The sequence below is a fragment of the Tachysurus fulvidraco genome, chromosome 19 (assembly GCF_022655615.1).
Source record: "Tachysurus fulvidraco isolate hzauxx_2018 chromosome 19, HZAU_PFXX_2.0, whole genome shotgun sequence".
In the NCBI taxonomy this organism is placed as follows: Eukaryota; Metazoa; Chordata; class Actinopteri; order Siluriformes; family Bagridae; genus Tachysurus; species Tachysurus fulvidraco.
Window position 1 is genome coordinate 8,308,400 of NC_062536.1, and position 14,230 is coordinate 8,322,629.

At 37.7% G+C, this 14,230-nt stretch overlaps 1 protein-coding gene across 32 annotated transcripts in view; it reads left to right on the forward strand.

Annotated features, from left to right (window-relative positions):
• The first annotated feature begins 7,392 nt into the window (after positions 1–7,392).
• celf2 (cugbp, Elav-like family member 2) overlaps positions 7,393–14,230 on the forward strand; it is a 118,870-nt gene continuing 112,032 nt past the window's right edge. For 6 of the 32 annotated variants that reach the window (XM_047804203.1, XM_047804211.1, XM_047804204.1 and 3 more), the window contains exon 1: positions 7,394–7,624. In XM_047804203.1, coding sequence (XP_047660159.1) covers positions 7,572–7,624 — 53 coding nt within the window. In that variant the 5' untranslated portion in view covers positions 7,394–7,571. Of the gene's footprint in view, positions 7,625–14,230 lie in introns of all 32 variants that reach the window. The other 26 variants (XM_047804224.1, XM_047804228.1, XM_047804210.1 and 23 more) reach the window with 8 other exon arrangements.

Here is a 14,230-nt window from a genome sequence, read left to right on the forward strand (position 1 = left end):
ACACACATACACACACACACACACACACACACACACACACACACACACACACACACACACACACACACACACACACACACACACACACACACACACACACACCTGCTGCCCACTCTTCAAATAATGCACAACATAAAAGTTACAACTTTAGCTTAAGTCTGTCATGTTGTATCTACACACTTCTTCTTGATGTTTTATGAAGAGTCCTAATCCAGTTCATCCAGTTCAGAACATTCTAGAAAAATGTAGCTCTGGTGGCCGTTCTCTGGTAATAAACATACATATATGCAGTGCAATATTGTTGCTATTTGAGATGTCACCACCATGTGTTTTTGATTTCTCAGTTTATCTAGTCCTAAGGCTAAAGTTAATTTTGGTGATTTCATGTGGTTTATTGAACCTTAAATGTCCACCATGTGATAAGCAGATTTATCATTGGTCCTCTTTGTGAGATACGGCTTTCCTTCTAACAGTGCATCGTTATATTTAGGACATTTTAACCAGATCCATCAGGCTGAATCAGAACAGAAAATAAATAGTATTCTATTTTGTTAAAATGAAGATTCTACACATTCTCTGCTAGATGTTTGTGTGCTATATGAAATATAACAGGTTGACTTCTACCATCTGTTTTTTTGTTGTTGTTTTTTTAAAAAAGAAAAATTTTGTATAATATATGTGGAAGGCGCTACAGCTGTTCAGCGTACATGTATCTAGGGGAAGGCATCACTCGTAGTCACAAAAGTCACTTTTGTGTTAGCGTGTCTGCTAGAGAGAGAGAGCACAGTAACTATTCTGAAATGACAGAAGATGTGTTTTATGGGTTGAAATGAGTCACTCACCAAAACAGGAAGTGAAAGAAAGCTCTACTTCCTGCCTAGACAGTTGGACGCTTTGTTGAAGGACTACAGTGTAACTCTTTTATACAGAGTCGTCCTCTTTTTTTCACTTCCTCATCCATTTTGCAACTTTCCACAATACACTGGTTTATATCTGATTCTTTCATCCTCTGTTTGCCCGCCATTATTTCTAAAATCTGATCCTGTAACATTGCGCCTTACTGTGCTGATAATTGAAAACAAATGCTGTCAGTTTTTGTGTCCTGTCTCTTCTTTAGTACAAAGTTTTGTTTACACAATCACACAACAGGAATGCTTCTCTGCAAAGGTCAGGCAAAATGGCTGACGAGACTAATGGGATTGAAGCTAGCAAGTCATACTAACTAGCCCATTAGCTCGTCCGCTTAAAATAGGAATTGGGACGATTTATGCACCTTGTTTTATTTTCAAACCTTATTCATATTCACATAAATCATATGATCAGGACTAATATGCTAATCTTGCAGACGTTATTATATATTTGTCCCTTGCTGTCGGACTTATTTGTCCATCTTTCCATTTTGAGTTTTTTTTTACACAAATTTTTACGACAAATTCTTAACCTAGGTAAAATGGACCCCATTATGAGAAACTTGGTTTGAGAAAAAACAGTATGTTTAGTTTTAAAAAATGTATGTATACAGTACCAATAAGGTATAATCAAGTGTCACACAGTGTTGGTTTCTCTTTAGCACATAAGTGAAGATTAAGAACTTTTTTTCACTGACAGGTGAAAAATAAACACTATAAAATATGTTCATCTTTATTTTTTTTCATGATGAATGGAAATGTTGTTTAAAAACATAACAGATTCATAAAATCATATTGTAGGCAATGGAAATCGAATTCAAAAAGCATGAGGATGCATAAAGAATCGGTTTGTAATTACATCAAGGCATCTGAAATGAAATTTAATCCAGTCATGAGCTGCTTAGAGATTTCCATTCCTACTAATAAACTCTTGACTTATACAGTGTCCTGGATCATTCAGATCATTGTGCTATTATTGTCCAGTTTAATTCAGTGTACATTAATTACTCGCCTTTTGTATGCTGAACTTTACCCAGAAAAGGTTACTATTTCCATCCTTACCCACTCACCTTGAATGAAGACTTGGCAATGCAAATGCAACCTTGAGTAAGATGTTGCACTATTCCTTCCTTCTTGCCTTCTAAGCCAGTCATGTCTCAGGTTCTTGCCAGTGGGTTAGTTGTGTAAATCCACATATGAATAATGGATTCAAATTTTTTTTTTAATTCCCTTGTATATTTTTGCAGTATAGTAACATTGGTATTCAGAATTGGTGACACAAGTGGGCCCCTTAAGTTACAGATAAAGTTATCTGTATTCAGACCTGATACGCTGGTGATTTTTAGAGCTGTCCTACTCATTTTCTTGGCCTACTCATGTGTTAAAGCAGTTATTTTTTTAAATGTGTGTAAACCAGGAACCAGAAACCTTTAAGAAATCTTTTAGAAATCAGATGACATAAAATGTAAAATTATAAAGCATATAATGCACTACATTGCCAAAGGTTTGTGGATACAGTACCTCGCCATCACTATCACCATCACACCATTCTGAATTCCAGATTTAGTCCATACTATTATCCATAGTTTTATAATGACCGCCAACCTTTTGGGAAGGTTCTCCACTAGATGCTGGAGCGTGACTATGGGGATTTGTTTCCACTTGGCAACAAGAGCATTAATGAGATCAGGCACTGATGTTTGGTGAGGAGGTCTAGGAGCAAGGTATCATTCTAGCTGATCCCAGAGGTTCTATAAGGTTGAGGTCAGGGATCTGTAGAGACCATTCCAGATCTTTCACTCTGTCCTTGTCAAACCGTGTCTTCATGAAACTCGCCTTGTACACATGGGCACTGTCACGCTGGAACAGGTAAAGGGTTTCCTTCAGTGAAGGGAGATGTTTAATGCTCCAACAAATTAAGACATACTATATAATGGTGAGCGTCAAACTCTCTGGCAAATGTTGGAACCATTTTATGGTTAAAAAAAATAAATTTCAAACCAATGCAAACAAAAAGCAAGGCACTATTTAAAATATCTTACCTTAAAATCTGTTTGTGTCTAAATGCAAAGGAAATTTTAAATCACAATTTTGTGTTTGGTGCCTAACTCCAAAATTTAGTGGGTTTTTTAGGACCTCTGTAAATGGGGTGGCAATCAAGTGGCCCATAAAATATATTCCTACTTATTTTAAATTAACACACTGTATATTATTTCATCTTACATGAGCTGATAAATTCTTAAGTCTGATGATCTGTCAACAATTCCAGCTGTAATGAAACCAATGAATGAATACAATGAATGCTACAAATGACAGCTTTGAATTATTAATGTGCTTGTTCTAATGTGTTACCCTTTCTTTAGTAACGTTATAGCTATATCTTATTTATAGCTTGTTCTATAGCTCATTTGGTTTATATGTTAACATATGACATGGGAAAGCTGAATGGAGGGTAGCAATTGCCAGGTGACCAAATTAGGGATAAAATTATATATATATATATATATATATATATATATATATATATATATATATATATATATATATATATATATATATATATTTTTTTTTTTTTTTTTTTTTTGTTTCTTTTTAATTTGTATTGATTAATAAAAACTTGTAATTATTGACAAATCCCGGAGGCATAAGAAGAATAAAGAATCTTGGGACAAGCTGTTATTGAAACTTATGATCTTCCATCTTGTGTCAGATTTTATTATTTTTATTTTGAATTCTCCCATTTAAAACTGTACTTACATTACAATCAGCTAGTTCAAGCTTACAGTAGATACCTTTAGGGAATGTAAGCTCAGTAGCGAAACATTGGAGTGATGTACATTTTACAGTTTCACATTGTACTTTCTTACTGTATCAACAGTATGTTCTTGTTGGGTTTATCCTCCTGATAAAACGTTGGTACACACTATTATATATTCACATTTTTATATATTTATGCCTGCGTCTGATAAAAGAACAGAGACGTCTATGAAAGCGAGGAAATCAGGTGAATTGTTTTGGTCTTGCATAATTTACACGTTTGTGTGTATGCCGGAGAAAGAAAGAGAGATAGAGAGAGAGAGAGAGAGTGCGAGAAGGTTGTCTTATCAGTTAACCTTTATTTCCAATGCACTCATACACATACTCATAATTACGTTTTTAAAATCCTCGCTGCTTGTTCTGGCGGTTAGCACGGAACAGTGATTCTCATCAAGTCTGCTTTTTAAAGACAATATACACGTGGGCAGATGGCTTGCGGCTTATTTGAGGAAATCAAATGGCTTACAAAAGCAAGGAAAGATTGCATTTATGAAATAATCCCCCTATATTTATTTCGTCTACACACCCGAGTACACATTGTTTTTTTCTGTTCCTCTTTTTTTTCCATTTGCCTTCTTTTTTCAAGCCGAATGAACGCGGAGAGGAAGCGGGGGGAGAGACGTACTGTGGGAGGTTTGTGTTAGACATAATTTATTTAGATTAGGAGCACAGATCACACTGAATATCATTTGTAGCTAGATCCTCAGGCTAGTGTGGATCGCTGTAGAAGATGGGAAAGAGCTGGAGAACGCATTAATCTTTTCATCTCTATCTTTCCTTCACATTCCTCTCTCTCACACTCTCTTTCTCTCTCATACACACACTCTCCGAAAAGCCTTGGAGAAAAGCCTTGCTGTATTTCTGTGTGTGTCTATGCTTTGATTGTCCACTAATGAGATTAAAGGCTGTAAAAAGTGCACGATGCTTTGTGAATGAAAGTAAACAGGCTATGAGGAGGAAAAGCCAAAACACACACACACACACACACACACACACACACACACACACACACAAAACAGCTTGCGTTATTGCATAGACTACGCTCCTTCCCAGCTGACTTTAGAAACTCACTTGTGTGTGTATCTCCTATGACCAACATGTTGCAATCATCTTTAGTATCAGGCTGCACACAGTTTGGTGACCAAAAAATGGAAGCGAAAAAATCCTCCAATGGCAGAACTGCAAGTTTGTGACATCATTGGTGGATGATAGAAAAAACCCACAAATAACCAACGAGAACTCAGCAAAACGTTTCACAGGATGTCGATCAGTCTTCATTAGGTTAGATTAGTTTAGATTAGATCCAACTTTATTGTCATTGTGCAAGGTACATGTACAGAGCCAATGAAATGCAGTTAGCATCTAACCAGAAGAGCATTGATGGCTTATTTACAAGTGGCAGTGAAGTTCATATGATACATATTAACATCAATCTGACGCATAGTAGCATCCATTCGTTTTTAATTCTTTATTGTTTTTCTTTCCTCTCTGTGTCTATGCTGTTGCAATCTGTAAGTCTTGGCTGTAGTTCACTATTTCGCCATCTTTCCTTCTCTCGCAAGCTCAAAGAAAAACAAATATACACGGACACATGTGCAACATGCAACAACAAAAGCAAACTTTTTTTATCGATTCAAAATGTCTGAATAAACTTGTGCTTGGACTCTCTGACACTTCTTCATAAAGTACCGTGGCATTCATTTACAGGATGTGGTCACGTGTCACAGGAAGTGGGGTTTGTTAGATACGAACGGTTGCATCATGTGATGAGGAACTAGGTCTTGGTGTTTACTTCAACTGAACATTTGTGGCAGTAGGATACACATGGGAGTTCATGTGTTTTGAGATATCTGTGACAGTGAATAGATTGGCAAATAACATTGTTACTCTTTAGAGTTATGGTACGGAACTAGCATCTACCTGATGAAATGAATGAAATGAATTGTATATTGAGGTGTACAGTGCATGAACAACGAGTTTGGAATAAGCTGTGAGTTTGGAAGTGTACATAATGAAAATGAAACCATCTTAAACTAATTACATGTCATATAAACAGGTATTAACCAAGTAACTAATCTAGACTTGACTAGATGTCTCAACCAAGAACATAAGTACTGTAAGTCTGTTGAGGATTTTGTAATGATTTTAGATTTGCTGATTTAAAAATAAGGTTTTCCTTAATTTGTCAGCCTCTTGGTTTCAATGCAAAACCTGGACAGTCCTTGAATGTTGCAGAACAATCCTTGGATGTTCATTTGAGATAAAAATTAGCAGCATTCTTGGTGGTTCAACGGGTAGCTTTACAAACCCAAAAATGTAGGGAATGGATGCCTGGATTTTTGGTAAGAGAAATTAAATCAAGCCCAATTTCATCCCATCCCTACCTGATAGGTGTTTGGGTAGCGTCATCGCCTCACAACTGCTGTTTTTTGATCCTGAGCTCAGGTTAATGTCAGTACTGAGTTTCGTACATTCTCATAATGTCTGTTTGGGTTTCCTCTGGGTTCTCTGGTTTCTTTCACTGTACAAAATATATGCATGTTAGTGAACCGGCTACAGCAAATTGCAACACCCTATGTGTGAAAGCGTGTTTGAGATGGATTGGCATCTCCTCCTGCGTGTATCCCTGCCTCACACCCAGCATTTCTGTAACTCAGGATAAAAAGCTAGCTGAAGATGAATAAATGATGGCTGAAGTTTGAATGTAAGTAGTATCATTTCTATTCCTGTATTCACTGCTAGAAACCAGCCAGCGCTGTACTGTATATGTGAAACACTATTTCGACGGTTATCCTGAGCGTTTGTGGTCAACCGTACATTTACTGCGATGGTGAGTTTCTCCTCCTCCACCCTTCTTGCTTATTCACGGAATGGACCGTTTGCAATGGAAATTACCGATCACCTGTCAGTCTCTGTCTAACACATAGTGATGTGCACTAAAAGTGAACATTGCACATACTTTATCTGTCAAAGCATTCAGGAAACGGTGAAACATTCCCTTGAATTTTGGTAAATGTCGCCTTCTCCTATCGGTAACACCTGATCCATCTTAGCTATTTTAGGACAGTGTGTGTGTGTGCAGTGCATTTTGCCCTTTAGGTTACTTATTACAGTTTTAAAGCAAATGGTTAACACTTGCCTGATTTAAGAAAATATATAGAATTCATTTAAAAATAAAGCACAAGGGATCAATCAGATCTAAAATGAGATTTCTGTGTAAAATGTTGTATTTGAATATGTAGGGCAGAGAGAGAGAGAGAGAGAGAGAGAGAGAGAGAGAGAGAGAGAGAGAGAGAGAGACAGAGCGAGCAAGGGACACAGAGAGAGAGAGAGAGAGAGAGAGAGAGAGAGAGAGAGAGAGAGAGAGAGAGAGAGAGAGAGAATGGATCAGAGAGATTTGATAGATATTAGATAGATATATCTATCTATCTGCTTTATTATAGATATGATTTTTCTTTTTTATTGTTTTTTTTCTCTTCTATATCTGTTCCCCCCTCTCTCCTCTCTCTCTCTCTCTCTCTTTTCTCTTTTTTCTTCTATTCTCTTTTTTTTCTCTCTCTCTCTCTTTACCCTCTCTGCTCTTCTCTCTCTGCTCTATCTCTTCTCTCTCTCTGAGAGACTCTATCTCTACTCTTTTGAGCTTTGTTGGGGTGTTTAGCGAGAGAGAGGGAGGGCTCTGGCTGTGTCTCAGCTCTTATCGGGTTGTACTGAAGCTCGTTCACTCTCTCCGTCGCCCGCACGCGGAGTACCGGACCGGATCACCCTCTCGCCTCTACATTTCTCCCTCCCTTCCTCTCTCGCTCTCTCTTCAGCTCTCTCTATCCGCTAGTGTTTTTTCACTCAGCCATGGTTTCTATAATCTCGGACCTGGACCCTCTGAAGAGCTGGAACGTGTTAAGGTAAGCTGCGATAAATATATCTGTATTTCTTTTTTATTTTGCTCTTTGCAGCTCCATTGTTTCGCTCTCCAGCTTTTGGCTCGCCCAGATGTGGGCTTTTCCTCTTCTTCTTCTTCTTCTTCTTCTTCTTCTTCTTCCTCCTGCGCGAGCAGAAGAGAGGGAGATGATTTGAAGCGAGTCTATTAGAAGAAACCAACAACAACATCAACAACCAGCAATACAAACGTGCATCCGACTTTTTCCTCGACTTTTGCTTTGCTGGATCTCTACAGCGCATCCTCTTGGAAGGCATACGACTTTTCTGTACTTTCGGTAACGCGCGCTGTCATGTCACTGTGCTGGAGATCCGGGGCTTAGTTTAACCCGTTATGTGCCACAATCTTCCTCCTCCTTCCGGCCTGGGGGAACTTTTAATGTCATCCGTTTGCACTTGGGCAGCTGTCTTGGCATCGATGTGGTGTTGCAGCAGCATCGTGCAGAGGACGCGCTGAGGAAGAGGAGGAGCGCTCGGGCGATCCAGATGTTCTGCTCCCAATAACCGGGTTTTAACCAGTTCAGTAGCTTTAGCTATACATACATACACTGTAAACAACATATATATATCAAAAACACAGACTATATTAAAATGGTTAATTAATAAAGTAGGACAGAATAGAATTCTTAAGTACAGGAGAGGATTTCTGCATCATGGGAGAGATGTAGGACATGAAATAAAATGATCCCTCATACATCATTTTCTAAGAATAAGCCAAGTAACTTTACTTCGTAGCTGCTAAAAATGGAATTAGCATCATTGTGAATCATTTCAGAATGAAGCAAAAATCCCCAGTGTTCAACTTACACCTACAGTGTCCATTTAACACCAGCCATTTTGAATTAACAGCTATAAAACTGTGTAGAAAATTAACACCTTGAGTGTTAACACATGTCAAGTTGAATTAACACCTAGATTGTTGAACTAACTCACCCAGGGATGGCTTGCGTTCAGTTAGACTTATAAGTACAATAAAAGTTAATTTAGAACTATAATAATAATCCAGACACTGAAGCTGTAGGTGAAACAATATATATATATATATATATTGTGTGTCTCTAATTTTTTGTTATTTATTTATTTATTTATTTATTTATTTATTTATTTATTTATTTATTTATTTATTTATTTATTGTGTCGTGTGTGTGTGTGTGTGTGTGTGTGTGTGTGTGTGTGTGTGTGTGTGTGTGTGTGTGTGTGTGTGTGTGTGTGTGTGTGTGTGTGTGTGTGTGTGAGAAATTGCGGGTTGACGGGAACTCGTTCCGTAAACTGGGACGCTGCAGTATTCCTGGATGAATTATGAAAATAGATCAAGGGTAGAAAGATGACATGCTGCGCTATCTATGAAGTTTTTCTCTCTTTTTTCCCCCCACATTTTTTTAGGTTAAATTATTTGTCCTGACAACCAGGTCAGAGTGTTGCCTGCAACACACATGATACATACAGTACACATGCAAACAAGATAACAGGTTTTATAACTATTTACATTCAGATTTTTTGTGTATGTGTGTTTTACCAAAACAGAAGATACACAAAAAAATCTAATGTATTTTTAAAAAAAAAACTCTTCAATCTAAAAATGTCTTTCCTAGGAACACATATGTTTATATAAAGTTTTAATTTATAAATGTGAAACGCAATTCCTTGTGGGTCTTCTCTCTTGTTTACTTGCAAACACACACACACACACACACACACACACACACACACACACACACACACACACACACACACACACACACACACACACACACTACTCCCTGAAAGAAAGACCGAGGCATAAACAGAGGTAGGGATAGAGGGAGCAATGGAGAGCTATTTGTCTAGCTCTGCTTTATTAGAGTGTGGAGGCTTTAGATTAGTTTTGGCTGAGCCGCTAGTGGAGCTTCAGCTCTTAATAAAGACCAGCTTAAGCTCGTCTGCCTCTCTCATTCCTCTCTCTCCATCCTCTGTCCTCCATCTCTCGCTCTTTTCTCCCCTCCTCCCTTTTCTAACAGCGCTCAGTGGCAGCCTTAACAGCTAATGAAGCCACCAGAAGACCCAGACCACTTTCAGCTAATGAGCCCAAACCCCTCTGCGCGTGTGTATTATTGTGTGTGCGCGCTTCCTGCATCTGATTAACCGTCTCATTATCTCACCTTTCTTTCACTCTCTTTTCTCCTTCTGTCATCCTTTTATTTCAGACTAAATTAGCTTTGGAAATAAACAGTTTTATACATTAATTTGTAAAGCAAAACGAGATAAAAAGACAATGAATCCACCGCAAATCATTTGGGGATTTTAATCGCAGGGTTTGTTGTGTCATTGTAGACAAGTGGAAAGTAATTACATCTCTCAAACGTCGCTGATATTCGAATAAATAATCTTTAGAAGATTTCGGCTTATAGCACGTTAGTTGTGAAGTACGACTGAGCGTAACGAGGACCCGTTCGCAATAGCGACCTGCAATGTGTCGGAAATTTCCAGAGCTTGTGTATATCTCGGCAAAAAGCTTCCCTTGCAGAACGGTTCTCTTAACTGCTATCGGTGTAAACTTGATATTTGTGAAATTAGCGGTTCTGTTAAGTGACTGTGTTCAGTTTACATCTTTAGTTGCTGCTGTTATAATGAATAATTGTGGTAGAAAATGCTATATGTTACGTGTGTGTATTAGCACAAAAATTATTGGGACAAAAAGTCCTCAAGTATATAGTGGACAATATTGAGCTACACGTTTATTTAGGACCCACAAGCAATGATTCAGTATGTGTGTGTTTGCATGTGTGTATGAGACTGTGACTGGTGAGGAATGAGTGTGTGTCTTCGTCTATTTTCCGGGACCTCATGCTGATTCTAACCTTGTTGTGGCTAAAGATAACTAAAAATTCATGTCTACATAAGGAAGTATATTGAAGCACATAGGGGGGTTTTTTTGGGCAAAAATAAATTTTTCTTTTCTTGTGCGTGTGTGTGAGTGTGTGTGCGTGTGTGTGTGTGTGTGTGTGTGTGGGTGTGTGGGTGTGTGTGTGTGTGTGTGGTGAGGTCTGTGTGTCTGTGAGAGAATGCAATTTCATTTTTGCCAAGATTTCTCTCCAGTACAATAAAACAGCTGCATGTAAATTTGAGGACCAGCCCTTATCATGCTCATGAGAACAATCAGTCCCCACTGCTACAGCAATACAAAGAGGTGTGTGTCGTTTTACACATCCAACTGATACGTCTTCATCTGAGTCTGACAGTAATATGAAGAGATGGGGAATGAGGGCAAGTAAATGTTTCCCTCGGTCTTCTCAGAAGGAGAATAACACAAAGTTCACGGCCTCCTACACACAAACACATTCGGAAAATGATTCACTGCTTCCTGAGCACATATAGATACGGCTCATCTAACACACATGCATGCACACAATCCAGCAACACACACACACATAGGTTCAGTGAGTCTGTAATGAGAGGCACCGTGCTTATTAAAACCACTTGATTACATTGAAAATTACTTTAAATAACAATGACAAGTTGTTGCCTTTATTGAATTAGCAGTGAGCCATGCGGGAAGCTAATTTCATTAGCAGCATAGCTCAATGCTGACTATTTCACTTATGTATACTATATACGCCTCTGTCTGTATTTCTGTCTCTCTCTTTCTGACAGTTCGCATTCGTGATCGGATGGCAGGTATCTGTAATTTTTGCTCGTAAGGTAGATTTAAAATGTAAAATGTAACATTGAACCAATTCTGTGCGACCGTGACAGCGAGCACAAAGGTAAAACCGGGGTCTTGACTCTCAATGCACTTTGAGTCAATTCGATTTTGTAGCATTTACACTTACAGACAACCTTTGTATTAAATAAAGTGCTACTACTTCCTCTTATTCACTGTGATCAACGAGCATGACCCTGTGCATGCACCTGATGTGAGGCTTACAGAAGTTTACAGAAAGGAAGAAAAAAGGGGGAGAAAAAAAAAATTGGAGCTCTAAGATGTGAATGAAACTTAAAATGCTGAATTATTAGTATGTAACAAATAACAAATTCTCAATTAATTAAATAAATTATGAATCATTGTATAAAGCGATTAGGGTTAGTGAGTCATGAATCCACATGCTGTCTCGCTACAAACATGCCAAAGACGCATTACGGATAGAACACGTTTATCAAGCCCAGTTTTCACCCACAGGTGGATTATGAGTCGCTGTCTGCAGAAAAACAGAATCTGTGCCACGACTGCTTATTAAGCCGGCTGTTAATAATGCTGGTTTCTGTGTGACATTGTGTTGAGAAGTGCTAAGGACATGAATGATGACACGCTGTCATGGTTAGGCTGAAATCAGTGCTGAACTACATTACCCATCAGCCCCATCCTGCCCCACTGATCATTCAATTAGCACCACTATTAAAGCTCTGGTTTCTGTACATGGACCTTAATCAACCTTCTAGTTCAGTAGTCAGGGACTGATCAGACATTTTTTTTGTGACATTTCTCTGTCACAAAATCCTTTTTACCTGCTGTAACGTTCACTCTCTAAAAAAAATCCCACAATGCACCACAAACCCCAGGGAGCATCGATGCTCGCTGTCTTCTCTAATTGGACATGATGTCATATGTTCTGAAGCTTCTCTGCTTGAAAAAAATGGCGGACAAACTCTCAGACAACTTTGTCTACGAATGAAAGTAGTTTGTTATTGTTGCTGTAGTTTTCACTTGGATTCTTTTTTTATTTGATTTTGTGTTGTGTTAAGGTTTTTTTCTTTTTTGTCTAATTACTCAAGTGTTTATTAAATAAATAAAAAAAGAACAATGTGTAACAGAGCAATCAAAGTACTTTTCATAATGTACTTGAAACCACATTTAAAAAAAATCTCAGAACGATATCCGTCCTGAGTGTTGTGGATAAATGCCAGGGGTGAGGTTTTAAAAGCGAGATCTAGTCTTGTCACCGGAAATTAAGTCATCGGTGTCCCAGTGTGTAGTGAGCCAGGGTCCTTACCAGAACCACTGCTTGTGTACACAATATACAGGCTCACAAATTTGTGAGCTGATTGAGACTCGCTCTGTGTGATTTTTAGTCAATATTTTGTCGTTGTCATGTTATTGTCGGTTCTTTACTCTCTCTCATAATCTGTATTATCTTTGCTTCATGTCGTGCTGACTGCACATGCATCCAGCATTTCCTCAGCCGCCTACCTGACACGGGCCAGAAAAAAAGAAAAGAAAAAAGCCTTTTACTTAAAACTAATATTTTTAAAATGCAGTTACAATTTACATCAGATATCTTGTCTTGAATTGGGAGCTCATTAGTAAAAAAAATAACAAAGAATGCCTGAATCTACAAGGTGATTAAACTAGCCATTAAAATTACTGCTAACTTCTCAGACGATCTTAAATTCTTGAATCCGATTGGTCAGAAGGTGCTGATGAATTTCTAACAGCAGGGATATGACGTAGTTTTGTCTGTGAAGCGAATTTTATCGTATTTGTATATGACTGTATCCTTTTCTAAGAGTTTTTAGTAATACTTTTTTTAGTAACAGATTTTCTCGTAGGACTTGGAAAGTGATCTCTCTTTAAAACTTGTTTTATTCTGAGGTTGAAACTGCAGACACAAGAATAGGTATAGGTTAGTATTTATTGGTTTGCTATTAAACCAGATCAAATAATTATTTGTTCAAGAACATATATAGATCTAATTAAGCGGCAAGAACAGAGTAAGATACTCTATGAGCAGTAACCATAATAGCACTTGTAACTATAATGACAACCAACTGATTCGCAGGTCGGACTGAAAACTAATTAACCATGTGGCAGTCCGGGTGAAGTTCCCATGGTGAAATTCTGTAATTTTCTGCTAAATATACAGAGCTCTGAAAACCTCTGGCATTTCTAAACCGAATTGCTTTTGCTTTTTCTCTATTGCATGTGTTTTTTTTTCTCTCTCTTTTGCATGTGGTTAACCCCTAAAGTGAAAAACTGCATGAAAAGATTTCAGTGAAAGATTTTCAGTTTATGGATATTCAAAACATTTTTTGCATTCAAAGATGTTAAATTTCACTTAATCCACTATTTTTAAGCTATCTGTGACATGAAAGATGTATAAATTATAAATCCAGCCTTTAAAGCCATCTCTATCTTTATACTGACCTTTATTCATAGCCTACAGACTGACTGGCTGTTCTGAGCCTCGCTGTTCCAGCAGTCATTCCAAGTTAAATGTCATTTGTAGATCATTACAAGTCTTTTTTTTTCAAGTCATTATTTACATCATAAACTTGTTTAAGAGCCTCTAATAACTTTAATATAACCTCTATATTAACTCAGTCAGAATTATCTATAGCAAGCAAATGTTTTGACGTAATATATTTATGGAGAAACAACACATTAGTGACACTTTATCAAAGAATAAATTCATGATGAGAAATGTGTAATTACTTTGATCCTCATTATAATACCCATCAGTCTCTGTAGTCTTATCACCTGAGGTAATTTAACCAGGAGGCTAATCGTGCCTCTTCTACTCGTCTGATCTCTTTTCGCACTTACATCAATGCCGAAGCGGTCGTCGATTAATGCTGTGATTTCTGTTGTGTTGACTACA